Source organism: Aquarana catesbeiana, linkage group LG08 (genome assembly GCF_042186555.1).
Source record: "Aquarana catesbeiana isolate 2022-GZ linkage group LG08, ASM4218655v1, whole genome shotgun sequence".
NCBI classification, from domain to species: Eukaryota; Metazoa; Chordata; class Amphibia; order Anura; family Ranidae; genus Aquarana; species Aquarana catesbeiana.
This window is the reverse complement of record NC_133331.1, coordinates 261,558,801-261,569,775: the sequence shown is the minus strand read 5'-3', so window position 1 is coordinate 261,569,775 and position 10,975 is coordinate 261,558,801. Positions and strand designations below refer to the sequence as shown.

General features: G+C 41.6%; 1 protein-coding gene across 1 annotated transcript in view; it reads left to right on the top strand.

Annotated features, from left to right (window-relative positions):
* Positions 1-9,801: 9,801 nt before the first annotated feature.
* The window catches only part of LOC141106731 (membrane-spanning 4-domains subfamily A member 4A-like), a 39,832-nt gene continuing 38,658 nt past the window's right edge, over positions 9,802-10,975 (top strand). Inside the window, exon 1 of the mRNA XM_073597664.1 lies at positions 9,802-10,011. Within this exon, the coding sequence (XP_073453765.1) occupies positions 9,802-10,011 (210 nt within the window). The remainder of the gene's footprint in view (positions 10,012-10,975) is intronic.

Here is a 10,975-nt window from a genome sequence, read left to right as displayed (position 1 = left end):
AAAACCCACGCACGCAGCATACACCTCCCTTAGTGCTATAGTATCTGAGCGGATCGATATCTGATCCGATCAGATCTATACTCCCCAGCAGTTTAGGGTTCCCATAAACACAGTGTTAGCGGGATCAGCCCAGATACCTGCTAGCACCTGCGTTTTGCCCCTCGGCCCAGCCCTGCCCAGCCCACCCAAGTGCAGTATCGATCGATAACTGACACTTACAAAACAATAAGCACACATAACTGCAGCGTTCGCAGAGTCAGGCCTGATCCCTGCGATCGCTAACAGTTTTTTGGTAGCGTTTAGGTACAGTCGCTGACAGTCAGGAGGTTTTTTGCCTGTGAGTCTCACTAGTGTACCCCTAAATTTAGAGCCCAAAATGGCAAATCGAAGGTACACTAGTGAAGAGGCCTACACGTTTCTGAGCATGACAGATAGTGAAGAGAAAGTCACTCATCTGTCAAGTTCAGGCTCAGAATACGAACCTGTAGAGGACAGCGGCTCCATGACAGATAGCTCTAACGACGGAGTTGTGGTCCCTTCTAGGGTCAGGCATACCAGACCCCAATCTTCTTCTGTCCTTGAAGTGCAAGAACCGCAGGGCTCTCGTATGGAGCAGAGAAGTACTAGTGCCGCTATTCCTTCTGGTGAACTGGCAAGCACCAGCGGCCTAGTACACCCTGGTCGTACATCCAGCACTGCAGTATCATGTGGTGACGTGGCGAGTCCCATAAGTGCAGTTCAAGCTGGTGAGGTGGCAAGCACTAGTAGTGTCCTGCTGCCACCAAGAAGACAAAGACAGGCCCGTCGTGCCCATAGTGCCCTTCCTGCTGCATTCGCCAATCCGAATTGGGAACCCACCACTTCTGCAGCACCCGTACTTCCCCCTTTCACTGGCTAACCCGGAATTCAGGTGGAAACAGTTGACTTTACGCCACTGGATTTTTATTTACTGTTTTTCACCGAAGATCTCTATAGATCTATTGTGGACCAAAGCAATTTGTACGCTGGTCAACACATCGCCACTATTCCCCAGTCCTCCCTTGCCAGAGATTGGAGACCAATTACGGTCTCCGAATTTAAGATCTTTCTGGGCCTTTCCCTCCTCATGGGCTTGAATAAAAAGAGTAAGTTGCGGTCATATTGGTCCACTGACCCAATTTACCATTCGCCCTTGTTCTCTGCTTCCATGGCCAGGGCACGATACGAGCAGATTTTGCGGTTCCTGCACTTCAACGACAATGAACTCTGTCGTCCTCGTGGAGACCCTGCATACGATCGGCTCTACAAAATTCGGCCCCTCGTAAACCACTTCAACCAACGTTTTGCAGACCTGTTTACCCCCCATCAAGTTGTCTGCGTTGATGAGTCCCTGATTAAATTTTCTGGCCGCTTGTCATTCAAACAGTACCTTCCCAGCAAGCGTGCCAGATACGGGGTCAAGATGTATAAGCTCTGTGACAGGGCCACAGGCTATACATGTAGTTTTATGGTTTACGAGGGCAAAGATAGTCACGTAGAGCTGACAAACTGCCCTGACTACATAAGGAGCGCTGGCAAGATAGTGTGGGACTTGGTGTCACCCTTATTCGGAAAGGGGTACCACTTGTACGTGGACAATTATTATACGAGCGTGCCACTTTTTAGTCACTTGTTTGATCATCAGATTGGAGCATGTGGCACCGTGCGACCTAATCGCCGGGGCTTTCCCCAGCGGCTTGTAGTTTCCCATCTTAGGCTGGGGGAGAGAGCCTGCTTGAAGTATAATAACTTGCTCGTTATGAAGTGGAGGGATAAGAAGAATGTTTTCGTTCTCATCTCCCTTCATGCAGACACGATGACCCAAATTACTACGGCGACTGGTGTTGTGGAGAAACCCCTCTGTGTCCAAGAATATAACCTTAATATGGGAGGGGTGGACCTCAACGACCAGTTGTTGGCGCCATACCTAGTTGCCCGTAAGGCCAGACGCTGGTACAAAAAAAAGTGTCTGTTTATTTATTTCAATTGGCTTTGCTGAATGCTCATGTGCTATACAGAGCTTCAGGACGGACTGGATCCTTCCTTAAATTCCAGGAAGAGATCGTCAAAGCCCTTCTGTTTCCAGACGGTGCTCTACCTCACCTTCCCCAACCAAATACAGTAAGCCGGCTGCATGAGAGGCATTTTCCTTATGCCCTCCCGCGTACCCCTACCCAACGAGCCCCCCAAAAAAGATGTTGTGTCTGCAGCAAGCGCGGATTTAGGCGTGACACCCGGTATTATTGTCCCTCCTGTCCTGGCAATCCTGGTCTTTGCATGGGTGAATGTTTTGAACGCTACCATACACTAGTTGAGTATTAGCGTAGGGTACAGCACTGCACAGACTAGCACACACTTTCACAGGGTCTCCCAAGATGCCATTGCATTTTGAGAGACCCAAACCTGGAACCAGTTACAAAAGTTAAAAGTTACTAAAAAAAGTATAAAAAAAAAAAATAACAATAAAAAAAAATAAAAACACAAAAAAAAATAAAATAAAAAAAACAAAAATAGTTGTTGTTTTATTGTTCTCTCTCTCTCTATTCTCTCTCTATTGTTCTGCTCTTTTTTACTGTATTCTATTCTGCAATGTTTTATTGTTATTATGTTTTACCATGTTTGCTTTTCAGATTTTTTATACTTTACTGTTTACTGTGTTTTGTTGGTAACCATTTTATTGTTTTCAGGTACGCCATTCAGTTGCAGCGCAGATTTATGTATCTTGACAGCAACAGCGTTTGCTCCCACGATATATAAAGCCGTGACTCCAGCGCTGTCGGAGGTGATTTCACCACCACAGTTACATACTTCAGCATATATGCCGAAGCGTGGGGGCAGCAGTGGGTGGAGCAGCGATTTGCTCCTGCCTTTTGCGGGAGGATGCCCCCATGCTTCGGCATATATAAATGGTGCATGTATGCCCATCATTAGAAGTGGGTGGATGAAGGGAGGTATTCTAATGGTGGGCATACCCACCGATCAATATCTTTTTTTCATTCAGCCCACAGGCTGCATGAAAAAAAAGTTTACACTATATGCCCAACAAGGACCAGCAATGTACTGGTATGTTGCTGGACTTTGAGTGGTTATACCAGAATGATGCCTGCAGGTTTAGGTATCATCTTGGTATCACTTTTTTCAGCCAGCGGTCGACTTTCATGTAAAAGCAATCCTAGCAGCTAATTAGCCTCGAGACTGCTTTTGCAAGCAGTGGGAGGGAATGCCCCCCCCCACCGTCTTCCATGTTTTTCTCTGGCTCTCCTGTCCCAACAGGGAACCTGAAAATGCAGCCGGTGATTCAGCCAGCTGACCATAGAGCTGATCAGAGACCAGAATGGCTCCAAACATCTCTATGGCCTAAGAAACCGGAAGCTACGAGCATTTCATGACTTAAATTTCGCCGGATGTAAACAGCGCCATTGGGAAATTGGGAAAGCATTTTATCACACCGATCTTGGTGTGGTCAGATGCTTTGAGGGCAGAGGAGAGATCTAGGGTCTAATAGAACCCAATTTTTTAAAAAAAGAGTACCTGTCACTAACTATTGCTATCATAGGGGATATTTACATTCCCTGAGATAACAATAAAAATGATTAAAAAACATAAAAATGAAAGGAACAGTTTAAAAATAAGATAAAAAAATCAAAAAAATAATAAAGAAAAAAAAAAGCACCCCTGTCCCCCCTTGCTCTCGCGCAAAGGCGAACGCAAGCGTCGGTCTGGCGTTAAATGTAAACAGCAATTGCACCATGCATGTGAGGTATCACCGCGAAGGTCAGATCGAGGGCAGTAATTTTAGCAGTAGACCTCCTCTGTAAATCTAAAGTGGTAACCTGTAAAGGCTTTTAAAGTCTTTTAAAAATGTATTTAGTTTGTCGCCACTGCACGTTTGTGAGCAATTTTAAAGCATGTCATGTTTGGTATCCATGTACTCGGCCTAAGATCATCTTTTTTATTTCATCAAACATTTGGGCAATATAGTGTGTTTTAGTGCATTAAAATTTAAAAAAGTGTGTTTTTTCCCCAAAAAATGCGTTTGAAAAATCGCTGCGCAATTACTGTGTGAAAAAAAAAAATGAAACACCCACCATTTTAATCTGTAGGGCATTTGCTTTAAAAAAATATATAATGTTTGGGGGTTCAAAGTAATTTTCTTGCAAAAAAAAGTGTCAGAAAGGGCTTTGTCTTCAAGTAGTTAGAAGAGTGGGTGATGTGTGACATAAACTTCTAGATGTTGTGCATAAAATGCCAGGACAGTTCAAAACCCCCCCAAATGACCCCATTTTGGAAAGTAGACACCCCAAGCTATTTGCTGAGAGGCATGTCGAGTCCATGGAATATTTTATATTGTGACACAAGTTGCGGGAAAAAGTCACTAAATGATATATTGCTCAAACATGCCATGGGGATATGTGAAATTACACCCCAAAATAAATTCTGTTGCTTCTCCTAAGTACGGGGATACCACATGTGTGAGACTTTTTGGGAGCCTAGCCGCGTACGGGACCCCGAAAACCAAGCACCGCCTTCAGGCTTTCTAAGGACGTACATTTTTGATTTCACTCTTCACTGCCTATCACAGTTTCGGAGGCCATGGAATGCCCAGATGGCATCCCCCCCCAAATGACCCCATTTTGGAAAATAGACACCCCAAGCTATTTGCTGAGAGGTATAGTGAATATTTTGCAGACCTCACTTTTTGTCACAAACTTTTAAAAATTGAAAAAAGAAAAAAAAATACATTTTTCTTGTCTTTCTTCATTTTCAAAAACAAATGAGAGCTGCAAAATACTCACCATGCCTCTCAGAAAATAGCTTGGGGTGTCTACTTTCCAAAATGGGGTCATTTTGGGGGGTTTTGTGCTGTCTTGGCATTTTATGGCCTTCGAAACTGTGATAGGTAGTGAGGAGTGAAATCAAAACTTTACGCCCTTAGAAATCCTGAAGGCGGTGATTGGATTTCGGGGCCCTGTATGAAGCTAGGCTCCCAAAAAGTCCCACACATGTGGTATCCCCGTACTCAGGAGAAGCAGCAGAATATATTTTGGGGTGTAATTCCACATATGCCCATGGCATGTTTGAGCAATATATCATTTAGTGACAACTTTGTGCAAAAAAAAAAAAAATTGTCACTTTCCCGCAACTTGTGTCAAAATATAAAATATTCCATGGACTCAACATGCCTCTCAGCAAATAGCTTGGGGTGTCTACTTTCCAAAATGGGGTCATTTGGGGGGGGGGGGGGGTTGTGCCATCTGGGCATTTTATGGCCTTCAAAACTGTGATAGGTAGTGAGGAGTGAAATCAAAAATGTATGCCCTTAGAAATCCTGAAGGCAGTGATTGGTTTTCGGGGCCCCGTACGTGGCAAGGCTCCCACAAAGTCCCACACATGTGGTATCCCCGTACTCAGGAGAAGCAGCAGAATGTATTTTGGGGTGCAATTCCACATAGGCCCATGGCCTGTGTGAGCAATATATCATTTAGTGAAAACTTCTTGTAAATATTTTTTTTTTGTCATTATTCAATCACTTGGGACAAAAAAAATAAATATTCAATGGGTTCAACATTCCTCTCAGCAATTTCCTTGGGGTGTCTACTTTCCAAAATGGGGTCATTTGGGGGGGTTTTGTACTACCCTGCCATTTTAGCACCTCAAGAAATGACATAGGCAGTCATAAACTAAAAGCTGTGTATATTCCAGAAAATGTACCCTAGTTTGTAAACGCTATAACTTTTGCGCAAACCAATAAATATACGCTTATTGACATTTTTTTTACCAAAGACATGTGGCCGAATACATTTTGGCCTAAATGTATGACTAAAATTGAGTTTATTGGATTTTTTTTATAACAAAAAGTAGAAAATATCATTTTTTTTCAAAATTTTCGGTCTTTTTCCGTGTATAGCGCAAAAAATAAAAACGGCAGAGGTGATCAAATACCATCAAAAGAAAGCTCTATTTGTGGGAAGAAAAGGACGCAAATTTCGTTTGGGTACAGCATTGCATTACCGCGCAATTAGCAGTTAAAGTGACGCAGTGCCAAATTGGAAAAAGACCTCTGGTCCTTAGGCAGCATAATGGTCCGGGGCTAAAGTGGTTAACAGGCTTGCTTGAGGTTGCTGCTTAACACCAGCTGTCTTCCCACATATAGTAATCAAAAGTGCTATAATAAAAGTGAAGGGCTACCTCTCCAAATATCTAGCAACAAATTTGGAGAGGTAGCGCTTCACTTTTATTATAGCACTCATGTTACTAACCTGTTGCCATTTGTAAGTATAGAAATCACTCCATTGCCAATTGCGTAATATTTGAGGATAAGAAGAAAATTGAGAGCATTGAAGAATCGGACTTTAAAGGCAATTTGGACCACATGAAATATATAAAAAATACAAACTTTATTTGTACAATACAATAAAAAGGATTTGGAAAAAGCAAATACATGGAGCTAAAAACATGTGTGTAAAATATAGGCTACATAGGCAAAACACTAGAAAAGTGAATTGTTACACCATATCAGATGAGTGAGCCCCTGTGCGTGAACACGTTGCGCTGGTTGACTTCATCAGGGCACACGTAGGGGTAGGTTGAGGAAAACAGGTCTCGCTATATGTCCATGCTTCTTGTCATCACATATGTAATGTATAACCTGTTGCCAATTAACCTAATTAGTTGCAAAATGTTCTTCCAGCTCCTCCTTGTTAGTATCGCTTACTTTTTCAGGTTTTTGTTGCCCTGTTTTAACTTTTTTGAGACGTGTTGCTGCCATCAACTTCACAATTACCTTGTTTTTTCTTAAAATGGTGCATTTTCTCAGTTTAAACGTTTGTTATGTTTTTTTTTTTCTGTTTTCTATTGTGAATAAAATATGGGTTTATGAGATTTACAAATCATATTCTGTTCTTACCTTGATTTTACACAGCATTCTAACTTTTTGGGAAGTGGGGTTGTAATATTCAGTATATAAATTCCTTTTATTATTTCATATACTGTATCTTTATTGGGGATGGGCCGAACACCCCCCAGTTCAGTTTGCACCAGAACATACCGAACAGGCAAAAAATTTGGCAGAACACACAAACACCATTAAAGTCTATGGGACACGAACATGAATAATTAAGAGTGTTCATTTGAAAGGCTTATATGCAAGTTATTGTCATAAAAAGTGTTTGGGGACCCGGGTCCTGCCCCAGGGGAAATTTCTTTTTTTTAAACAGCCGTTTTTTCAGGAGCAGTGATTTTTTTTAAAGTGAAATGATAAAAATGAAATATTCCTTTAAATATCATGCCTGGGGGATGTCTATAGTATGCCTGTAAAGTGGCGCATTTTTCCCATGTTTAGAACAGTGCCACAGCAAAATGACATGGATTTATCATTTTTTTTGTATGGATTTTGGTCTCCCCCAAAATCCATACCAGACCCTTATCTGAGCACGCAACCTGGAAGGCCGCAGGAAAAGAGGGGGGCGAGAAAGCGCCCCCCCCCCCCGAACTGTACCAGGCCATGTCCTCAACATCGGGAGGATGCTTTAGGGTAGCCCCCCAAAGCACCTTGTCCCCATGTTGACAAGGGCCTCATCCCCACAGCCCTTGCACGGTGGTTTTGGGGGTCTGCAGGCGGGGACTTATTGGAATCTGGAAGCCCCCTTTAACAAGGGGACCCCAGATCCCGGCCTTCCCCCCATGTGAAATGGTAACGGGGTACAAATGTACCCCTACCATTTCACAAAAAAAGTGTCAAAATGTTAAAAACAACAAGACACAGCTTGGGGACAAGTCCTTTATTAAAAAGATTTTTTTTAAAAATGTCCCACTATGTCCATTCATCTTCTTCTCGACCGCGACCGATTCGCCTCAATGGGAGGCTCACGCTCTGTGATGCTTCTTTGCTTGTGACAGTTCTTATATACAGTAACTGAGATGGGGGCCACCCGATGACGTACCAGGGTGACCCCGCCCCCACTGACGCCACAGGACTTCCCTATGGCTTCCCAGTGGCATCAGAGGGGGCGGGGTCACCCATTTACCTAACCAGGTGGCCCCGCCCCCCTAGAGGAGGAAGTAAAATTAGATATAGGCATAAATCAGGTAAGTGAACAGAAAAAATAAAAATAAATTGCCAATTCATTTTAAGGATGCACATTAGTAATGCATAGTGAGGAGTGAAAAATGTGGGTGGAACTCCGCTTTAATGTGGCAATTAGACATGTGCAATTTGTTTCGTTCAAATTTTTCGGTATTCAGACATTCAGATGTATTCGAATCACAATACTAATGAGCGTAAATAAATCCTCCGAAATAACGAAACAAAATTAGTTTGAATTAATGAAATTCTGCTTCAAATTTAAATTCGATTTGAATTTGGAAACTACAGTAATAGGACATGTACACATATTCCAATTCTTAGATGAAGAATTTGACGGCCGCCTTTAAATCAAAATTTTCTGAATTCAGTCAAATTAAATTGAATTTTGTAATTTCGGAAAATTCAAATCAAATTAAAAACCAAACTAAACGAAACCAAACAAATTAAACTGAACAAAATTAGTTAATTAACAAACTGAAACAGAACAATTTTTTTAGTTCTGCACATGTCTAATGGGCTTAGATGAACATAAGAATGGCACGGGGGACCAGAAAAAGTGTAATGAGCTGAAAAAAAAAGGTGGAGAGGTGGTTGGACACAAAGAGAAAAGAGGGTTAAAAAGAGGGCCCAGAAAAGAGGGGAACTGGGTTAGGGGTAAAGTTGTTGTAGCACTTTCACATCTATGGCAAAATGATGTCCACAGACTGTTATATTATGGCAACAAAGCTCTAAAAGACAGTGGGACGGCCTATTAAACCTCCGTTACAGCTGGTTGTAAAACAGGCTACCTATTTTGTGCTTCTGTTTAGTTTATAAACATTTTTAGTAGACCCAAAAAATGTCACAGGTACAGAAAAGCCACCAGTTGTAGCCTAGACCTGTAGATGAAAGATTGGCCTTAAATATTCTGATCCTTTACTGAGATATAAAAAGATGCATAGAAGTTAGCTTTTGGGAGATTAAAGCTCAAGAAGAAAAAGTTATAAAAATTATGTGACCACTACAGAGCTTCTGCTAAGGGGAGATGATTGTAGGACTCCTCATAAACTATAATCTTTATGTTCACATGAACCAGTCAATCAATGTCAGTGTGAACCAATACTGAAATCACAATAGGGTTCCACAATGGGAAATAAAAAGAGAGGGAATAAAACCACACAGAAATGAATACGTTCATAGAATAGACGGGATGGAAATTTTTTTTTTTTTTTCATTCTAGAATAACACCTTTGAAGGAGTGGGTGCAAAATTCATATAAAATTCATATAAAAAATGTTGCTTATGTCCCATGGGAGACAGCAACTGGTTCCTAAACTTGTGGAGAACATTTTTGTCTCCAAGCAGACCTTTGTATTTTGGTGGTCACATTTAATGCTGGTAAGGGATACCCATGGACTTCTGAAAAAGGTAAAGTCATGGCAGTTCTTAGTAAGTAGAGCAAAGAATATCAATCCCCAAGAGAGCTCTGCTGTAGTTGTACACCTAAAAGTACAATCATTTGTTTTAATAATAACGGGCCTTTTAACCTGAAAATTGATCATCATCGTTGTTCCACCAACAGGCACTTCTCCAAGTTTCCTTGGGGGTTTTATTCCATGTGTTCCACCAACTCAACTCGGAAATGCATATTTATTTTCATAGTTTTATGTTTTATTTAATTCTTTTACTGTTTTTTTTCCCTTCACCAAGGCCGCACCATGACCACTCCATCAGATACACAGAGCCCTGACTTTGTGGAATACAAAGTCAATCCAGTAGGTTCAAACAAGAATTCTGCCTTTGACTCTTCTATCTCTGATGTACTTCCTTCTGCTGAACCCTACCAGGCTACAGCTGCAATTCCACAGTTTAACCATTCAACACTATATCAACAAACATTCATGAAGGGCAGACCTAAACTTCTTGGGGTAAGTGTGAATTATTTTTTTGTCAGGCCTTAGGGTTAGAACAAAATCAGTGGACAACAATGTTGTGACCAACAATTTTGAATAATTTCATTTGAACAGGAGGGCTAAAAATCATCAGTTACCCAAACTATTTACTTCTAGTTCTTTTTACCTACAGTGTGCTTGTATAGACCTGAGGCTGGTCAATATGGTCCAATTATATAAATATAGGGGTAGGTGTGCTGATTGTAAACGTGTGTGCCAACCTATGATATTAAAATAACTGTGCATAGTGTAGTAGTGAATACTCTCATCAGATCAGTAATTACAACCAAATTTCATCCTAAACAGTTAATCCCAACTGGTATATAATAGATGTGCAGAAAAAATATTTTATATATCCAAATTAATTGTGAAGATAAATAAATGCATTAACAAATTCCAGTGAAAAAAGGAGAAAAATTTTAAAAAATAAATAAAAAATATAGAATAAATTATAAGTTCAGTCTTTAGTAGTACAAAAATAGCAGCGTTTCAAGTGGTTTGTGCTTGTTCAAAGTGACTCATGCCTATGTAGCAATTTTAGGTGACTTCCATGTTCCCCTTCAGTTCCCCACTCACCAGATCCTTGCACCCCTGCTGGGGGGGAAAAGCGCATGTAGTGAGTATAGTGGCAGTCCTCAGAGCGATCACCTCCTCCTTAGGTCAGCAAATGATAGGGTATCCGAATCCTTGTGCCCCTCTGGGGGTGAGCCGCTTCCAATTGATCAGGTTGCAGTAATTGCCTCTTCCGTGGTAGACCACAGGATATCCTCATGGACGAAAAAGACAGGTACTCATGCAATGCATAGATCTATCTATTGAAGATTGACAGGTGCAGGAGAGAGGGGCGGCGCTCCTGCGCCCTCTATGGACGCCCCACCACTGTCTAAACCTAAGAAAAAATGTAATATATTGTAGCTTACCATTTCTTAGATGGGGTGGC